The 20616-nt window shown below is 39.5% G+C and overlaps 1 protein-coding gene across 7 annotated transcripts in view; it reads left to right on the forward strand.

Moving 5' to 3' along the window:
• DCAF5 (DDB1 and CUL4 associated factor 5) overlaps positions 1 to 20616 on the forward strand; it is a 79956-nt gene that overhangs the window by 9487 nt on the left and 49853 nt on the right. For all 7 annotated transcript variants that reach the window (XM_030452383.1, XM_030452385.1, XM_030452384.1 and 4 more), the window contains 4 exons: positions 1646 to 1789; positions 5876 to 5912; positions 7891 to 8030; positions 11894 to 12023. In XM_030452383.1, coding sequence (XP_030308243.1) covers positions 1646 to 1789; positions 5876 to 5912; positions 7891 to 8030; positions 11894 to 12023 — 451 coding nt within the window. The remainder of the gene's footprint in view (positions 1 to 1645; positions 1790 to 5875; positions 5913 to 7890; positions 8031 to 11893; positions 12024 to 20616) is intronic.

Genomic DNA, 20616 nt, shown 5'->3' on the forward strand with positions numbered 1-20616 from the left:
CAGTTCTTGATTTTAGTGTAACTAACATGGTCATGTATTTCAGCAGCCATGTATTCCTATATCTGATTATTACTAGCTTTCTTCTGAAATCACTAGGGTCCAAATACAACTTTCTCTCCTATTTCTAGACAGAAAGGAATCTAAAATCTCCCAAGTTTAGTTGATTAAAAATTACTGTGAGTTTTTCTGGACCAATCACATTAGACTCTTATTTCCAGTAGTTACCAAATGCATTGAAAATAATTTTATCACGTATTCTTGTTTGCTCTGTAAAGTACAAAATCAGGAGGAGGAATACACAGTTTCATAGAGCATGGGTAAGCGTAACTTGCAGGTGTTCAAAGGGATTGTCAAAATCTGCTAGGATACTTAAAGGTTGGGAGACAATGTTTTACATAGCACAGTTTCATGAGAACTTCTTAATAGCATGATATGGTGTGAGAAATTTTAAGAAATCTGCTTAACAGTAGTCATTAATTCTATTTATGCCTTTACCTCTTTTTGAAATAAATCACAAACCAGGCAGTGTCAGTTTCCTCTTGCCTTTTTTATGCCTTTTGGAACTGGATAGCAGTTCAGAAGACACTGAGTTCATGTGTTTGGTTGTGCAAAGAAACAGTGAAATGCCTTAGCAAAACTCAGCATGTTTCTAGTGGCACTTTGGACTGTTATGCCGTTCTCTTTCAATTGTTATTAAAACTGATACTGAAGTATTTAAAGTCTGATTTAAAAGAGCTTTGTTCAAATTTTTAGACATCCAAAATTGATGGTGACAGTGCTGCTTAGTACAATACTACCTTGATTTTTCTGCTTCCCCAATAAACAGTAGTTTAATGCAATTGAAGCATGAACAGAATCTATTATTTACTTTATATCCGACTGTTTACAAGATAGAGAAGGAGACACTTAAGTATATTTGCACAAAGAGCTTTGCACTGAGAACTGTACCTAGCAAGCTTAACAGCAAGCTGTAAAGCAAGAGTGAGTTTAACTTCTTTCCCCCATGTTTTCTCTTTGTCAGGAGTTCTTCTCAGAAATGTCTGTCTTAACCTTTACAAATCTAGAAGCATGACATTATGGCACAGGCTGCAGACTTTTGAATGCTTCAGTAAAATTTTTTATGCTCACACATAAGCCCTCAAGCTAACCTATGCTAGGAAGGCTTTGCAAAGACTGCTAGTGGAGGTAGATTTGTCTGTGGAAGGGAAAGAAGTTCCTATTTTGTGAATAGTATAAGTGGTGGTTGCAACAAGCAGGTGATGTAGAAGCATTTTGCCAGCATGCATATGTTAATTTGGCACTATATAGTTCATCTACAGCTTGACACAAAATTTTGCATATTCTTAAAATTCTGAGTCTCCGTGTTGCTATAGGTTGCCACTATATGTGTTAGCAGAGTGGCAGCTGTTTAATCCAAACTTTTCCTGCTGAATTCTCTGTTTTCTTTCATATTAATTGAATACTTGACTGTGTGGCATCTTAGTGTAAATGCGTGTCTATATATCCAAACCCTTACAAGATATAAATGTTTTTCATGCTAATTAGGATTTCAGCAAAGCTGAATAACTGCAGAGGTAAGTATCTTGTCTGACATCACTATACACATGGCTTGGGCTGTAATACACATTTCCTTCCTTTCTTCCAGGAGGGGATGACCGACGGGTCTTACTTTGGCATATGGAAGAAGCCATCCACTCAAGAGTCAAACCAGTTCAGCTGAAAGGGGAGCATCACTCTAATATCTTCTGTCTGGCTTTCAACAGTGGCAATACAAAAGTGTTCTCTGGAGGTAAGGGAGGAAAACCACCCTGATCACACTGGAGTCTGCATTGTGAATGCCTTAAAGTTGAAGCCATGAGTGAGATTCTGCCTCACATGAAAGGTCTTTTCCATAGTCCCCTCAAGATCTGGAAGATGTCCTTAATCAGCAGCTGAAGTTTTTTTGGGAACAGGGAATTCTTTAGCTAGTGCAACATTTTAATGTTATCATGCCTCTCATTTTCCCAGACTGTGGTATAAGTGCATCTTGTCTCTAGCTGTCATGAGAATCCTGGGTTTGATCTGACCCTTCTTGTGCTGCTGACTGGGGGACATGATTTTTGTTGTTCCCTCTTAGGTGTACTGAGAACAGACCTTGCATCCTCTCTGGCACAATATCTTATCTTATGCTTGATAACTGCTGATTCTAGTAGCTAATCTTAATGTACCCTTAGATGGCTAACAAAGGGCTTTTGCCATCTGTTGGTGGACCACTTTTTCTTAGGCCTCATTTCTGTCTTCACTGGATACGTGTCTGCCTTTTAGAACTGTTGTCACATTGGGCTCTAATTGGCCTCGATGTTCTTCATCTTCTTTTTTATCTTCTTTTTTTTTAATAAATCCTCTTTTTTTTAACAGAAAGTTTATTTAGTCTTAAAACTAATATAAGGAAAGTGGACATGTACTTGTTCTGGGAATTACCCTGGAATTTACGTTTGTTTCACCACTTGATTCTTGAAGTGTTGAAGTAGAGAGAAAAATTAAATTAAGAAGAAAAAGGCACAAGAATGTCAAATAAACATGTCCGTGTCATTTTCTTCTGTACTTCATTTCTTGTATCTGACGTGGTATTAGAATGAACAGGAATCTGTCTGTTTCGTTGGTATGTCCATTAGCAAACACTTAGACTTATTTAAGGATATTATAAGACTACTCGGTCAGAGCCCTTCATTAGCTTTTTGAACTAAGACCTGGGAACTGCAAATAAATGTTATAAGGTGATCCTAAGCAGACGTGAATGGTGGAAGCTTCCTGTCATTCAGCACTGTGGTAAAACTGCAACATCCCTTAGAGAAAAAGGCATGACAGAGATTAAGATGGTGTCAAATTTTAAGGATTAAATGATTCAGATAAAATTCTCAGGTGGAGAAAATCCTGAAAATGTCAAATAGTGATGCCTATTTTCTGATTCTGAGGACTGCTGGTTTTTTATGAGAAAGACAAGCGTTCACACCATCTTCAAGTAAATGTATCTGCATGAGTGATTCCAATGAAATTTTGGGCTGGAGTCTGTTTTATTTTGTCTTGAATTCAGACAAATGGAGCCTTACATGAATATTCAAGGAATGATCTTTGCCAGGGCTTGCTGGAGTGGCTGTCATGGTATTTTTCTTATTTCTAACTCAACCCTCTGTCCATTGGGCCCTGCTGTCAGAGGCTACTGTTTTCACAGGAAAGGCAGCAGAGTGCTTTGGCTGCACCTTGTCCTGCAGTTAACACCTGCAGCTAAAGATCTACATCACTGATCATGGTGGATTTTTGCAAGATGCCAGGTTCAATGAGCTGTGACAGCTGATGCACAGACAAACTGGAAGTTCTCATCTTTTTCCTCCTCCATTCTGCATAAACATGCTACGCCTCTGCCAGAAATTTTTCCACTGGAGGAGTCATGAACTCTTTCCATTTCTTCACCAAGATTCACAGGGCTTATCCTCAAGAGTCTGACCCTTGAATCCCTCCTAAAGAGTAATTTTGCTTCATGACCTAGGTGTACCATCTGTTTTATCTCTGTTGGCAAAATGGGGCTACCTATGTTAACTCACTCCACAATGTTCTGGGAGATTCTTCAAAGGTCTGAGAAAATTATGGCCATAATTTCCCCCAGTACTGAAGCTGGAGTTGTATTCAAATAATGGAAATAGGAATAATTTTAAAAAAAACAAACAAAAACCAACCAACCAACCTAAAAATTAAAGTATGGGAACTAGCACAAAGTGCACAGACTCAAGGAGATGGTAGAAGCTTGAAGTGGGGGAGGTTTGAGTTATGTAGCAGGAAAAGGTTTTTCACCCAGAGGGCAGCTGAGCGGTGGAACAAGGTCCTTAGGGAAGTGGTCACAGCACCAAGCCTGCCTGAGTTCAAGAAGCATTTGGAGGATGCTCTCAGGCACATGGTGTGATTCTTGAGGTGCCCTACACAGGCAAAGGAGTTGGACTTGATGATCCTGATTGAGGAAATCCCTTTCAACTTGGTATATATATAAACCTACAGGGAAATTATTTTTTCCTGCACAGGCCTGATGTGACAGATATGAGGTTTAGGCCACCTTAACTCTTCTCTGCTGTATGTTCTCTGTAGTATTTCATGCTCAGAGGTTTAATTGAACGGACTGGCAGAAACTTTTTGTCTTTCTGATCATGGTACCTGCAGCTGTCAAAACAAGAGAGATTATAAAAGGGAGAGCTGTGTATAAAATTACAACCCAGTTATTCTCTATGAAGAACAAGCCATCCTGCAAAGGATAATTAAAATACTGTGCAGTGTAAAAGTAAAATACAGCAAAATACATAAGTGAGAGCCCTACTGGGCTGAACAGCAGTGATGTTTTTTGCAAGGATGCATCCTTACCAGAGGCAACAAAGCAGTTTGTGATTAGATTTTTGTCACCACCTCCCACATGCAGAACAGAGAGAAGCAGTGGTATTTCCACAAACCCTCCCCTTCCCATTTTGGAGCTTGTGATGGAAGGGAAGGTTGGTTCCATGATTACTAGAAGCTTGAATCCAGGCATCTAGAATGATTCACATGTTAACATTGTATGGAGACTGAGGAGCAGGTGCATCTGATGGCGGAAATTTTGTCACTGGAATAATCAGGCTACATTTTTCACTGGTGAAATACGTAGGTACTAGAGTAGTTTAAGTATAAACCTTGCTCATAATATGTAAGGGGCAGTTTTCATTGCACTTTGTAATCAAAGGACACTTATGTATGTATAAGTGAATTGTTTATTGACCTGTGAAAAAGATTGAGCTACTGCAGTAATCTAAGTAAGGCTGGCAGAATTTAACTAGGAGCCAGTGCAAGAAGAGAAAGTGGATGTAGAAAAATCTCACACCTTATTAGTCAAAGAGAAACTTTCTCATAGTTCTTCTGTTGGGACAGAATACAATTGAAACGTGCGTGGAATAAATGAAAACTGAGTCAACTGAACACTTAAGAATCCTAATGGGAAATCTTGTTCCCTCTGAACCTTTGGCTTTGGTGTATGTTAGGACAGCTTCACAACTTTATCACAACTGCAAAGAGAGAGCACAGGAATATGACTGTGTGCTTTCTGGTTTTTATTTCTGAATTTAATGTAAATGTTTTTCTCTGTAAATATTTTAAAGAGGAGGTGGCAAATTACTTTATTATTCCCTGCCAAGACTAAAAAAAATTCTGTTGCTGTAGCTTGAAAAACACTCCTTGAACAAGTCAAATTATGTTGTAGCTGTGACCCTCTTATTCTGCATGGATGTGCTTAGTTCCTATTGTATTCAATGAATGTGATCAGAGAAAAAGGACACAATTGTCTGGTTACTTGGTTTGTTTTTTGTTAACACTAAAAAATTACCCTGGCTGTCACATTCGTGCATTCTCAATGGTTGCAAAACACTGAACTGGCAGCGTTTGAGCAGGAGCACAGTACATTTTGCTTACAGCATCTCTTTTCACCTTTCATTATCTTTTTGTGGAGCATCCTCTGAACAAGAAGGTGTTCTGCTGCTTCATATAATACTCTTTACTGCAAATGTCCCAAAACGCAAGCTGAAGCTGAAAACAAGACTGTTCAGGAGCCCAGTTAAGTAGAATTATTTGTTGTGTAGAGCAGTATCAGATGGAATCTACTGGTGCATTTGGTCATGACTGGAAATGTCACATGGCATGGAGCCTTTGACATAAGTGAGCAGCAGCCTGACCACTTGGCAACTGAAGTGCTCACTCTCTGCTTTAGTTTTGTTTTTGAAATAGAAAGTAAAAAAGAAGCTATTTATTGTTTTGTTGTGGTTTCTGTCTTTATAATGCTTTTTAACCACTGGAATGTGATCTTAAGTGCTTATATTTCTCTTTATAGGCAATGACGAACAAGTTATACTCCATGATGTTGAAAGGTAAATACACTTTTTGTTTCTACTGCTTCAGGATCTCCCTTAATGTCAACTCGGTAGAGGCACTTTTGGTTTAAATTAATGGTCTGGGAGAAGGGCACAGTGTTTTAATCATGAAACAAACTTTTTATTTCTCTAAATATCTGTAATGAAGTATTCCACATCACCCCATTTTTTTTTAAGCATTTGGTTCTGCATCATCTTGACCTTGCAAAAGAGAATAGCTGTTACATACAGATGATCTCCTACAGATAGCATACTGGGTTCTGAGCAGACATGGAGTCAGATTTTTCTGGCACGTATTCAAGTATTGTACATACAGGCTTTTGTTTGTTTGTTTTTCAAAATACCTGACTTGTATTAAAGATGCCTAGTGCTGGGCCTACCTTTTAAAACTTTGGCTGCAGCTGCCCGATTCTTGACACTGATGTGAAGCATATTTATTTTGATGCTTAATTTTTACCAAAAACTGCAAGACAGTTGGGAATTAGATTTTTGTTGTGCTACATCAAAAACTAGGCCTGTTAGTCAACATATAATTAATACAGTACTGGTGATGTATTGGATGGGGCTTTTCTATGCAGCACATCATATCTTTTGTGTTTGCTGCTTTTGAAGCAGAAAAACTACTTGTTTGATTTGCTGGGGTGTTTATTAGGGGGGGAGGAGGGCTGTTTGTGTTTTGTGTTTTGATTTTGTAGCTGGTTATTAAATGTAGTGTCAGAATTTTAGATCTTGGTGGCCATTGTGTTCTGTCTTTTCAAGCTTCTGCAATATCTTTGTCCTTGACAATTTTCTATATAAAACTTTTTTTCCTGCTATGTTTTGCTTTGATGTTTAAACAGGTCTTTTTGGTATGTATGTATTTGTAATGTTTTTGTTATCAGGGTCCAGTTGTAATGCATAAAGAATTTATTTCTTTAACGCTGTTGGTGTGACCTGAAAGAAACCTTGCTAGTCTCACACACTGAATTCTGATTGGTTTCAATTCTGCCTTCTTGAATGTTAGACACATGGTCTAACAACAGCTTTTTTATACTTCTAAATGGCTTTTTCTGTTACTGGGGGTTTTTTTGGGTTTTGGTTTTTTTGGTTTTTTTTTTGGCCTTTCTGCTAAGTGTTCCATGAGACATAATTAGTAGATGTCACTAATAACAGAAACTGCCATGTGTTCAAAACATTGATTTTATGTGGAATCTCTTTGGTGGAGTTTCTGTGAGGTATAGAGATTGTGTACAAAGTATATTATTTAAAGAAGTCTTGCCAAAGAAATAAAACAATCCCAGAGTCTTTTAATGTAGTAATGTATTAAAAGACAATATTTTAAGAGGATTTTGGTCTCTCCATGCTGCCCCTGCTTCCTTTTTAAATGATCTATACATCTGGGAAGAGGACAAAGAATGGTCTTCTTACAACTGCAGAATGGCTGAAATCTTTTGGGGTTCTTATTTGGTTCTTTTATGCTGCTTTTTTAGTAGTCTTTCTTGGTTCCCCAGGATAGACCAGACCTGTATTTTTTCCATGAAGAAAAAGCAGCATAGAAAGCCAGCTAGAAAGTTGCTCCATTGTGAGCTTCAACTGAACTTCTGGGTGATACAGAAGCCTCTACTAAAGCATGAGCTTGTGTCTTGGTTTCTTTTTTATGTTGAGGAGTAAAAATTTAGTCCACAGGTCTCAAGATGTCTTTTCCACTACCTCTTCCCAGGTTTAATCCACTATAACTTTATTTCCATATTATCTTGTACCTGAAGTTTTTAATGTGTGAGATTTGGCCTGAAGGGTTTTTTTCCTCATAGAATAACATCTTGGACATTCTGCATTGGCTTTTTGTTTGCTTTTGACTCTACACACCAGGGTCTTCTTATGAAGTTACATAAACCTTTTTACTAGGTTTTTTTAGGTTGATAAAGCTGTAAATACTTTGCTTCTTAAAACAACAATGAAAAAAAGGAGGAATGATAATAGTGTGTCTTTTTTCCAGCACTGAGACCTTGGATGTGTTTGCTCATGAGGATGCAGTGTATGGGCTTTCAGTGAGCCCAGTAAATGACAACATCTTTGCTAGTTCATCAGATGATGGCCGGGTTCTTATCTGGGACATCCGAGAGTCTTCCCATGGAGGTAAGAATTCTAGATGGGAAATGTCATTGATACAGAAAGAATTTGGGTGAGGAAAGGAAAAGTTATGTTTATCTGGAACAATCAAGACAAGGGAGTGTTGGAGAGGGGTGAGAGGTATAGTTCAGACTTTCCAGTTCAGTGTTACTGTCTTAAGTGACTTAAGTACCACATATAGTGGAGGCTAGCATAAAACTTGGTATGAATAGGTTTAGTGGGGGAGTACATTATTTTATGTATTTATTTATTGTTTTGGGTTTTTTTTTTTTACATTTGGAAAGCTCTTCTATTCATTTGAATAATTTTCCAAAGATATTTATATACTCTGTGACACTGACGATTGCTCTTATGCATAATGGGGTTTTTTTTTTGCTGTATGGAAACTTTGAATGCTTATGTGATAAAAGGGAATTATTATTTCAGTCTTTGTTTTCTAAAACAGAACTGAGTACTGTTGATTTATGTAACTGTAACGAACCTGCAGCTTCTCAAAACACTCTAATCTGTGTTTTTACAGCTAGAGTTTTAAGGCTGAAGCATCTTGGTTTAGAATTGTAGTTACACAAATTTGAAGAGGAATGCTTCAGTAATTGAATTTCAGTATATGAATACTTAAGTAATACTTCAGTAAATGAAGTTCTGAGTTTACCCCATCCTAAAGAACACAAAGCTGAGAATTTAAAATGGAGCAATTTGCAGGTGTACAGCATCTGGTTCCCTTCATAGCTAAAATAAACTTTCATCTTTTTTTTTAATAAGCTGTTTAAATGCAATTACCTCAACTCATATTTTCTACTGGTCTTGCAGGACAGTTGTTTATGGCACTGAAATCAGCTTATGTACTTTGTGGCAATTTATACACTGTGGTTGTTGGATCAAAGTTGCTGTTAACTGAGTTACCTCTTTCCATACCTAGTGAATTTGATAACTTCTCTAGATTGTGATTCTTTACCTTTCTGACTAGGAAATGCAAGCTGGGACAAGACATACTTTATAGTCCCATAGGGGTCTGCTAGAGCCACTAGCGTCATGAGGGCTTTATGGAAATAGAGTAACCAGAATTGGATCTTTCTTGATAAACCTCACCAGAATACTTGGAGTAGATTGCTTATTGATGCCCTCCCTACCTCAGGCATATTGCCTTTTTATAAGTAAAAATTAAGTATACTAGTACTGCATTCAGTTCAGAGCAGTCTGATTCTTACTGTGATTCTGATTCTCTTGTGCAATTGTGATTCCCTTTACCTCTTTCCCATCTTGTGATTTTACTAGAAAGAACATTCTGAAAAGCAATGCACACAGTCAGTATATGATAACATAGACTCTAGTAAAAATGCCTGTTATACCTCTGGATCTCTCAGAGGAATACATTAATCATGCCTCTCTTGCTCAGAAGTCTCCTACTAGCACAGTGAAGTGTTGTCTTCCCTTCAGCCCATTTCTTACCCCATGCAACTCTCTTTGGTAACTTCAGCTGCCTACAGCTAAACTATACCACATGTGAATTTAGTCCTCATTAAATCTACCTCTTTTTTCCCTGTATAAAAGGTCAGTTATTTTATCAAAGAGAAAAATTAGTCTAATTTGACATCTACCTCTGGTGAATCAGTCACTTTATCTCTTTTATTTTTGTTTTCATGACATCCTAGTGATGAGACCAGGCACTGAACATGGCTTTCAAATTAGAGATGGTGAAATGTTCCTTTATTGGCTTCTCCTGAACTCTTCACCATAAAGATCTGTCTGTTAAGAGAGCTACCTGTTCCTAACAGTGCATGTCAACAGTTGGTGGGACAGATGTTGCTCTAGTGTCATAAGCTAATATCCAACCTGATTTGAGTTTTTGAACTTGCATGAAATGAAGTTCATCCTTCTTTGATGTAGTTAAACCTTTCTACTGCTTTTACTCTCCTTATCCTTCAGTGCTGTGATTTATGCCATGACTTTTATAAACTCACTGTTACTTGTTAGAGGTAGTGTTGATCTCCCTTGATAAACATTTTCATACTCCAGTGTATGAGAGATACAATTGGGAATGACCATAAAGAACAATAAAGAAATAATCCCCCTACTTCTCATTAAAGTGACTTAGTGGCTTATTAGTTTAGCTCCTGTAACCTCTTTTTAATTTGAGGAGATAAAAGGCAACTTTTGTTACCTTAGAAGAAAACAGTGGTACCAGGCCAGGCTGTTTGTAACAAAGGGGTTAAGGAAAACACCAGTAATTAATGACATTGATTTGACTGAACAAATGTAAGCAAACTATATGTGTGTTTTAAAAAGCACCTCCTTTATTTGGCAATCTGATGTTGAATCTCCACTCAACTAATGAAGGCCATTGCTTCTCAGTGGAGGCTGCCATTTTAGTGACTTGTACAGGCTTGTACAGCCTTTTATGTCCCAGCAGGGACCTGATTTGATGATGCAACTGGAAAAAGTTGATTTTGATTGGATATTTGGAACTTCTAGTAGACCCAGTAGCAATCTCTAATGTCTTGGGGCAGGTTGTCAGAACAAAAGTTTGCTCAATTTCTTCCCTTTAACTCTGCTTCCTATGACATTTGCTCCAGGGAGTTTCAGCTGTGGTCAATACACCTCTGCTGTGATCACTGCTGAATGAATGCTAAAAGGGAAAGTCCCTGTGTCAGAAAGCTTGTAATAGGGCATAAGAGGAGGATATAGATGTAAGGACAAGTAAATGTTAATTCTTGATGGACAATAGTTTCAGAAGGTGTTAGGATTTTGAGAGGGTTGTCTCTTGAGCCATTCTTTATGTATCTTACTGAGCGATATGAGGAATGCAGATGAGGTACATGTGGAGGTGCCTGTGGGGCTAAAGGTTCCTGCACAGAGTGGCTCAGATAAGGGCAATAAGTGAGTCTCTCCCAACCATGCAGGCAGCACAGTGGTTGCATCAAAGCAGACAGTGAAAGGAAAAATCTAGCATGATCGTTGTCTCAAAACAGGCATTGATTCTGGTTTCTTAGATGAGTAAATGTACCCATAACACACAAAAGGTACCCATAACACATAAAAGGTACCCATAACAAATAGCATTGGACTGTGCCTAAAGCAGTAAAGTTAGCAGAAAGATACAGAGAAGGATGACAGAGTCAAGGCTTTTCCACACTCTTCATGCAGCATTTTGATGGAATGAGTAGAGCAGAGTATCAGGCTAAACACAGTCTTGTTAAACTGATCAAGATGAGAGGGAGAGTCTGTTTGAGCATGTTGTTAACGGTGTAAGAACAGCAAAAGCCAATTGTTAACATTTTTATGCAAGAGGAACACCCTTCTTGTCTACTTGCACAGCTGCTTGTACAGCACCTAGGAGGTGGCAGTCCTCTTTTCCTCAGGATTGTCAGCTTGCTTTGAGCTGAGTTCCATACAGACTTATTTCACTTTTTGTTGTTATTCTCCCAAATAAGCAAGTGCTGCTACATTTACAGTTTGTGTGCTCATTAATGGATGTGGAAGCTTCCAGGTATATCTTGCAAGGAACCTTTTAGAAGCCCCCTGTGTGTAGTCCTTATTACATGACAGTTTGGTCATGACCTTAAGAAGATTCAAATACCTGATCTTTGTCTAGTTTTAAACACTGATAACCTTCCATAATCAAAATACTGTCTTGAAATCTAGTACATGTCCTTTTCCATATTTAGACAAAGTGAATGTACTTGTGGGTGGATTTTAAAACCTCAATTTTTATATTGCTTTGGATGTGTCAGCTTGAGAAATGGTTTGAACATGTCTCCATATCTTCAGATCTTGTTATGCTGTTTCCATATTAATTTGCCAAATTAATTGCATTGAACAGTTGTGTGCAGTGTTTGTTCTCATTTCTGAAATCTCAACTTTCTCAACAGAGCCCTTCTGCTTGGCACACTACCCATCAGCCTTTCACAGTGTCATGTTTAATCCAGTAGAACCCAGATTACTGGCTACTGCCAACTCTAAGGAAGGTGTGGGACTCTGGGACATTCGTAAACCTCAGAGGTAAGATCTGGCTGTCCTTGGCTTATGCTGTACTAGTTCTTTCCCTTTAAAGGTGGTGGCCTGATAATCTCTCCCTTTTCCCCTTTTTCCCCCCCCTTTTTTCCCCCCCCTTTTTCCCCCCCCCTTTTTCCCCCCCCCTTTTTCCCCCCCCTTTTCCCCCCCCTTTTCCCCCCCCTTTTCCCCCCCCTTTTCCCCCCCCTTTTCCCCCCCTTTTCCCCCCCCCTTTTCCCCCCCCTTTCCCCCCCCTTTTCCCCCCCCTTTTCCCCCCCCTTTCCCCCCCCTTTTCCCCCCCCTTTTCCCCCCCCTTTTCCCCCCCCCTTTTCCCCCCCCTTTTCCCCCCCCCTTTTCCCCCCCCTTTTCCCCCCCCTTTTCCCCCCCTTTCCCCCCCTTTTCCCCCCCCTTTTCCCCCCCCTTTCCCCCCCCCTTTTCCCCCCCTTTTCCCCCCCTTTTCCCCCCCCCTTTTCCCCCCCCTTTTCCCCCCCTTTTCCCCCCCCTTTTCCCCCCCCTTTTCCCCCCCTTTTCCCCCCCCTTTTCCCCCCCCCTTTTCCCCCCCCCTTTTCCCCCCCCTTTTCCCCCCCTTTCCCCCCCTTTTCCCCCCCTTTTCCCCCCCCTTTTCCCCCCCTTTTCCCCCCCTTTCCCCCCCCCTTTTCCCCCCCCCTTTTCCCCCCCCCTTTTCCCCCCCTTTTCCCCCCCCTTTCCCCCCCCCTTTTCCCCCCCCTTTTCCCCCCCCTTTTCCCCCCCCCTTTTCCCCCCCCCTTTTCCCCCCCTTTCCCCCCCTTTTTTTTTTTATGTCAGAATGTACAGTAGTAAGAAAGTATGTAGAACAAAGTTCACATCAATGTTAGTAATGCTGAAATAAATTATTTTTCATAACTAACATTCTTCTTTATACATATGATCTAATTTGATTCTTAAATGGGTCTAGATCTTCAGTGTAAAGGTAAGTAATTTTTTGGAAGCCTACCTGGCCTCACTGCTGCAGATTAACTGAATGTTGTTGAGTTCACATCATTAGCACTGGTGTGCTTGTACTGCAAGGAAGCCATGGTGGGCACTGCCTGGTTTATAGTTAGGGTTTTTTCTACCCAGCTGTTTTCAGTGACTGACTGAAAACTGACTGACTGTGGTCAAAGCTGCTTTTTACTCAACACATAAGAGTTTTATATGAGCTCCTAGACACCTGGATAATCTGATTGGCTGTATAAGGGACTGCCAGATGTACAGAGGATTTTAAACAAATGAAAAGAAGAGAAAAAGTTTGCCATGTGAAGCATGGTTAAACTGGGTTCTGAAGTGAATGTATGCAATGTCTAATACCAGAGTTTTGCATGCAAGAGAGATTAGGCTTCTGTTGAAGTCTTTCTAGTGTTTCATATTTTGAAAGTAATTTCCTTTTTTAATCAAAGTAATCACAAAAAAAAGTTTCTCCCTTATCCCCCCAACTTTTATGTTTACATGTTTGTAGTTACAGGTGTAAATGTAGTAAGGATAATTTTTAAAAAATAAAAAGAGGAGAAAACACAGTATTTTACAGTTCAGTAGCCTCAACTGTTTAAAATCTTATTTTGCATACACTTGACTTTCCCCTTACTGGTAAATTTCTTGGGATATCTAGAAGTGTTTATCACTAAATTCTTCGTAGGTTTGTACTGACAGAGAGAAAAAGCCATTTCATATGAAGTTATAAGTGGCTTAAAAAAAATTAAAGACATGTTGGCATCCAATACAAAAGCAACGAAGTTATGGTTTGGGGAGGGTTTATTGTTCTTAAATGGTAAACATTAGTGTGTTGAATTTTCAACCAGAATTTGCATGCTGATGGCTCTAGAGCTTTCTCGCGTTTAAGTTTGCTAGAGCCCTTGTTGGCAGCTGTTGTGCTGTCTGCTATTAAATTTAGGTTTGATAAATTTTAACTGGAAAGGAGTTAGAAAGTTACTTGATTTATTTTCTCATTCTTGTCAAACTATGTCTAGGTCTTAGTTTGATGTTAAAAAGTTACTAACTTCAACATGTACTGGATGAAAGGAAGAGAAATATAAGACTTTAGAGTTATTTTGCTCTTACAAAATGTTGGGAGTTTTTTTCATATAAAAATTATGTCATTTTAAGATCAGCTCATTCGTACTTTTTTTACCTTGAACTAATATGGGAAAAGCTGGCTTCCTCTTGCTAAGTTAGCTGGTCTCAGGAGTCTGTTTTTCAGCTACTACTTCAGTTTTGTGATATAAGAACTTCTGCGGGCTGAGTAGGTTTTATTTTCAAAAGGAAGTTACACCAAAACATTTCTCCCTTCAGACATTTATTCTCACATTGTGAACATAAAATAAATGATGCTGGTGGAGTGCTGTAGCTTATATTAATAGAAATCCTTTATGCATGCAAGATTTAGATTAAGTCTTTCACTTGGATAGGAAAACAAAATGGGATCAGCCGTGGAAAAGTTGTACAAGGCTAACAGGAGAAATGGAGGAAGCAAGTATCACTGAGGGTACAAGCATTTGTCTTGGTAAATGCAGGAACAGTTTAGTGGAATAAGGAATTCTCCTTTTACAAATTTTAACAGCTGCTTTCTAATAGCACCTTTTTCTTATTTTTAGCTGTTCTCATTAAGGTTTTGATCTCAAAAAAGGTTCTCAATCAATATATAGAAGTGTTGATGAGCTATTGCTTGGAGTGGAAGCAGGTATCAAGTGGTGGAAACTCATGTAGTGGCCAGTCTAGATGCTATTCTGCCTTCTCCAGTCTTGGCCATAAGGCAAAGTGCTAGCTGTGAGCTTGCTGGGGACTGCTCACACATTTTTAGCTTTATTATAGCATTGTTCTTTCTAATGCCAAACATAAAATAGCTGTAACAGAATTTAATTAGTAATTGGAGAGTAATTTGAATTTCTCCAGGTTTAGCACCAGTACGAAAGACTTAAACCTTTGATAAATATGAATACTACGGTCTTCTTTTTTTATGAAAAGGGGAGGGGAAAGGGTGTCTTATAACCTCAGGGTTGTACATTTACTTCTGAAAGACAAGCTACTCTTTCTCATCCTAATCTGATCAAAGTACAGCTTTCAAAGTAAAAAGCTAAATGGGGATGGTTAAACATCATACCTTGCCACTACAATGCTGAAATACCTATATGGACAGGTGGCACCAATTTTCTGCACAAGGAAACTTTACTGTGCAGCTGGACATACACCTTGTATACCATGAAGCTGTTCTAGTATTAAAGCATTTGTACCTACTAGGTGTGGTGCATATGTGAAACAGGTACATGCTTTTACCTGCAGCCCACTTCTCCCACAGGACTTGAAAACAGGAAAGTGAAGAGACTTCTTGCAGAGCAAATGCTGTTTAATGATACTTAGTTTCAGCGACTTGGGCTGTGCATGCTGTAACTTAAATGAATGCAGGTGGTAAGTCTGCATTCAGATGTCCTTTTTCTGGGGCAGTCATCAGCTTTCCTCCTTTTGAAAGCTTGGCCAGAGATATGTCCATGCCATGGTGAGAAGGGTATGCTTGTCTGAGGGAGAGGAAATAGCCTAAAGCACTCAGCTGCCACTGCTATTTGTTCCCAGGAAACTCTCAGGTAAGAGAACTCTTCAGTGAGAGCTGAGTTCTGCTCATGGGCTGCCAAAGCCAGAGTGCCTCAAGTTTAAATACAGTAGATTGTTAGTCTTTATTAAAGTAACAGACCATTTGCTACTTGCCTGCTGGTCTCTGCAGATCTAGTTTGCTCGTTTAGAAATGTGGAACTTGATTTTTAATGCACTTGGGGCACTTTGGGTTTTTTGCACTTTTTATTCATTTGTAGATCAGTTAAGATCTAATCATTTCAGTGAGGAAGTAGAAAACAGAATTTACATTTTCATATGTGGGTTTTAGTTTCCTACAGTCTTTTCCGAGGAAAATGAACTTAATGATCAAGATAAATTTTTTTTTTATAAAGGTTAAGTAATCCACATAATGCTCTAAGTACTTGTGTATGTTTTCCACATTCTTACTAATCAAAAAGGACACAAAGTGTGGTTTCAGTTAAGATGCATGCCAAAAGTGTTTAGGCTGTCGAATTTCATTGGCAAAATGGGTTAAAAAGCCCTGAAGTTGTTAGTAATCTGGGGATAAACAGGAAGCTGCCTGTGTAACTTCATGCCAGAACACGAGCACAGCAAAGAAAGGCTACTGCATCAGCTGCTTTTCTCATTGTTAAAAGTCTGCTCACGGTGGAAATCCTTGCTTCTGTACAGGTTTGCACCTCTCTTATACTCTCATTGTTATCCAAGAAAACGTGAAAATGTCTGAGGTGTAGGAAGGCATCTGAAGGACACAATGTGGAAATGTTAGCTTGCTGAGGTCTTTGAATAAGCACAATATGTAACTATAGGATAAAATTGCTAGATCTATCTATTCCTTCTCTAGCTTTTTTAATTTCCATTGCTGTGCATGAAGTTCACTTTTGAGGGACTTCATACTCTTAACTGTCATGGGAAATCCCTCCTTTCCTTCATTATTGATGTAATCTTTCATAACACTGTGGCCATCATGGGAATTTTTAGTTGTATCATTCCATCTCCAGTGCTAGGAGAAATTATTAGATCAGTTAAACTTCATCTGTTTTGTCACAATGTGTGGTAGTGGGGCTTGATTCAGGGGCTGAATAGGTAGAAAGAAGAGGAGGAAGTGTGGATACTTCTAGATGTTTGCTATTGTCTATTGTCAAAATAGTAACTTCAGTAGGTTAAGCAAGGCTGCAGCACTCCTCCAATTCTGTCACCTCCAGAAAAGGTGACATGGTTACATATAGCTAATACTTTGCTTCTAGAATAGCGTTTCATATAAACCCATTTACCCCAACTACTGTCCTGTTTGCTGTCAGTTCTCAGATGGGATCAGAATTAAATAGTGATGCAGCCACTACATGGTTTGCTTCCTAACTGGATACTGTTCTATGGAATCTTTGCTGCTGCTTTCCTGCAAAATCTAGAAAGAAAATTAAGTCTGAATTGTGGCAAATAGCAGTACTGTAGCTTGCAATACTTTAACATAAAAGTGAAACATCACAAAACATGAAAGCAAAGAATGTCACTAGGAGAAGTCAACATGGATTCGCCCAAGGGAAACCGTGCTTGACCAACCTGATGGCTTTCTGTGATGTTGTTATTGGCTGATTAGATGAAGCTCCAGCAGTGGGTGTTATCTACCTTGACTTCAGCAAGGCTTTTGATACTGACTCCCATAACATCCTCATTAGGAAACTTGGAAAGTGTGGGATAGAGGAGTAGCCAGTGAGGTGGATTGAGAGCTGGCTTTGTGACAGAACTTGAGGGTGGTGGTCAATGGAACAGGGTTGAGTTGGAGGCCTATAACCAGCAGTGTTCCCCAGGGGTCAATATTTGGTCCAATCTTGTTCAACATGTTTGTCCATGACCTGGATAAGAGTTAGAGTGTATCCTCAGCAAGTTTGCTGATGATACAAAGCTGGAAGGGGTGGCTGACACTCCAGAGGGCTGTGTTGCCACCAGGTCAAGGGAGGTCATGCTCCCTCTCTGCCCTGGTGGCCACTGCATCCAGTTCTGGGCTCCCCAGTTCAAGAGAGACAGGGAACTGCTAGGGAGAGTCCAGAGGAGGGTGACAAAGATGACTGGGGCACTGAAGCATCTTTCTTACGAGGAAAGGCTGAGTGAGCTGGGACTCTGTAGCCTGGGGAAGAGAAGGCTGATGAGAGCCCTTACCAATACCACAAGTATCTAAAGGGTAGGTGCAAGGAAGATGGAGCCAGACTCTTCTCAGTAATTCTCAGTGGCAGGATGAGAACATGGGCACAAACTGGAACATAGGGAGTTCCACTTTAATACAAGAAAGGACTTTTTTACTATGAAGGTGCCAAGGCACTGGCACAGGCTGCCCAGGGAGGTCATGGAGTCCCCTTCTCTGGAGATATTCAAGACTTACCTGGATGCAGTCCCATGGGATGTGCTCTTGGTGATCCTGCTTTAGTGGGAGAGTTGGACTAGATGGTCTCAAGAGGTCCCTTCCAACTCTGACAGTTCTGTGATTCTGTACTACCAACAGCACTGGTGTGGTAATACTCTAAAGGTGTGACTCAGCTGGCCTTCACTCATTTGAAGGGTATCAGGCTTAATGTGGAATTTCTTGTTTTAATCAGCAGAGGCACATTAGGTTGAGGTACAGTTTTTCTTTTTCAAGCTTGATGATGCACTGTCAGAAAAGGAGTAATTTGCTGTTAACTTTTAAACATGTATGGCAGTCAGTGGAATGTGGCCAATTGTGCAGATTTAAACTAATAGCTCTAAGTTTTCAAAATGTTGAATGGAGTACTGATATCCCAGTAGGTTAGAGACTTCGGATATAGATTCCAGTGCCTGTCAGAAACAGGCAAGCTGCATCCACTTTAGTTATCTGGAAACTCTGAGAATTTTACACCAGAGTATTTTTCTCCAAAATACACAGCTTGTCTTCAATTAGGCTGTAGGAGAGTTTATCTTCTAGTTTCCAGTTATGTTCCTCCAGCCAGGAGAGTTAGAATCATAGAATGGCTCAGGTTGGAAGGGACCTTAAAGATCACCTAGATCCAACCCTGCTGCCTTGGGCAGGGACACCTTCCCCTAGATCAGGTTGCTCAAGGCCCCATCTGACCTGGAGTTGGTTTTATCCACTTCTTTAGTCAGGCAACATTAAACACCTCTACAAATTTAAAATAAAATATTTTAGGGTTAGAATAAGAAATCCTGATTATGAGGAGATCTTATTCATATACTGTAAAATTGGTTAACTTGCTGATGGGAAGCTGGGGGTGCTTTATGCTTGGCTGCAATGGTGAAGTAGGTAATTGCAAAGCCAGCATTGCTTGGCATGCATGGGGAAATTTCAAGGCAGTTGCTGAGCTCTGAATTGTGAAAAGTTTAGCTCACTTTAAATAGTCATAATTTGATTAGTTGTGCTGACTGAGTCAGGATACAGAGGCAGATTCATTTTGCTTTTTTCCAGAGTTCATTCACAGCTTGATATCTCTTCTGTCTCAGCTTCAGTGCAGCAATTGTGATTCCATCCCTCTCCCCCAGTATGCTAAAAAGATCTGAATGTAGTGGGGTTGGCTTCTCAAAAATGTAGCTTGTGAAGCACTGCTAAGATTGAACTAAAATAAGATTAGAAGTTGACTAGTGGTTATGGAAATCTTATTTTTTCCATTTTTAGAAGGTGTGAGCGTTGCCATTCTTTCAGGTGGACGTTAAACTGAAACCAACTGTGTCGTCCCTTTTTTCCAAAAGCTTAAACATGATCTCGACTAGTGAAGCTGTTGTAAGGCACTAGACCACTAGATGGGGTCTGGAAGCTGTGCCTTTTTTAAGGAAAGCAAAACGTCGAGCCCGAGCATCTTAAACTTTGCAATAAAATGGGTATTGCAAATACATCTTGTGACAGAATTCCTGGGAGCAATTTAACAAGTCAGTTTACATATATATTTCAAGCTGTAACAACTCTGTAACTCCAGCTATTTTAGGTATTCCCTTCTCTTTCCCTTTCCCATCTCATCCCCTTTTCCACGTTCAAACTCAAGTTTGCTTTTTCTCAAAGAAAATATGATAATCACCAGCTTCATTATTTATTTTCCTATGTTTCATTTTGTCCCTACTGATATCAACTAATCTGGAAGTTTTTGAGATCTAAGCTTTGAGATCATCGGCCTTTTGATGACCACCATATACTTTTAAATTAGCTTTCATACTGTAAAATAGCTGTTCACAGAAGTGTTTCCTGCTTGTGATGGGAGTGTTACATCTGTCTTTTTATACAGTGGAATCCATTCGTGTGTCCTTGCCAAGGGGTGAAATGCTAAATCTTGGATCTGTATCAGAAATATGTATCTCGGGTATTTCTGTGAGCCTAGGAAGGCTTATCTAAAAGCTCCCAGGCTGTTATACCTTCTATGTCCATTGCACTAATTCTGTGGCTGACCTGTTTCATTGAGCGATCTCGTCATACTCAGAAGTTAGAAAACTAACCTGAAAAAGCTTTGTAATTTTGGCCTAGCAAGTTTAACTGGGTTCAGGGTGTGCCTAGTGATTAGCATAGATGAAGGAGAAGAGAGAGGGAGGCCTGCAAGGCTGAGAACAAAAGATAAAAAGGTAGCAAGACCTTCCTCATTTGAGGAGCAGTGAATTCTTATGTTCAGCCATTTGTGACATTACTGTTTTACTTACTTCAGTTTCTTTTGCTACACTAACTCTCTCTTCTTTTATGTCTCATCAGCACATTCCTTACAAGCATTCCTGGTAGCTTTTTACAAAGTAGAAGAGGTGAAAAATAACAAAAGTAGGGTGTGATTTCTATTGTAAGGTTGCCACTTTTATGAGAAATAAAATTGTGACACACTCTCTATATGGAGAGTATGTCTGTTTTGACACGTGACTTTTTATGTTCCTACTGTACAGCTTAGTGTTCCAGGGCATCAGTATTGATTTCTGGAAACACTTTTTTCTACAGAACTTAAATACTGGATACATCCTCTGAGTGAGGTAGAAATGCTTACATGTGATAAACCTTTGTAATATTCTTCTGAAAAGTTCATGAGGCCTGTGC

The sequence above is a fragment of the Calypte anna genome, chromosome 5A (genome assembly GCF_003957555.1).
Source record: "Calypte anna isolate BGI_N300 chromosome 5A, bCalAnn1_v1.p, whole genome shotgun sequence".
In the NCBI taxonomy this organism is placed as follows: domain Eukaryota; kingdom Metazoa; phylum Chordata; class Aves; order Apodiformes; family Trochilidae; genus Calypte; species Calypte anna.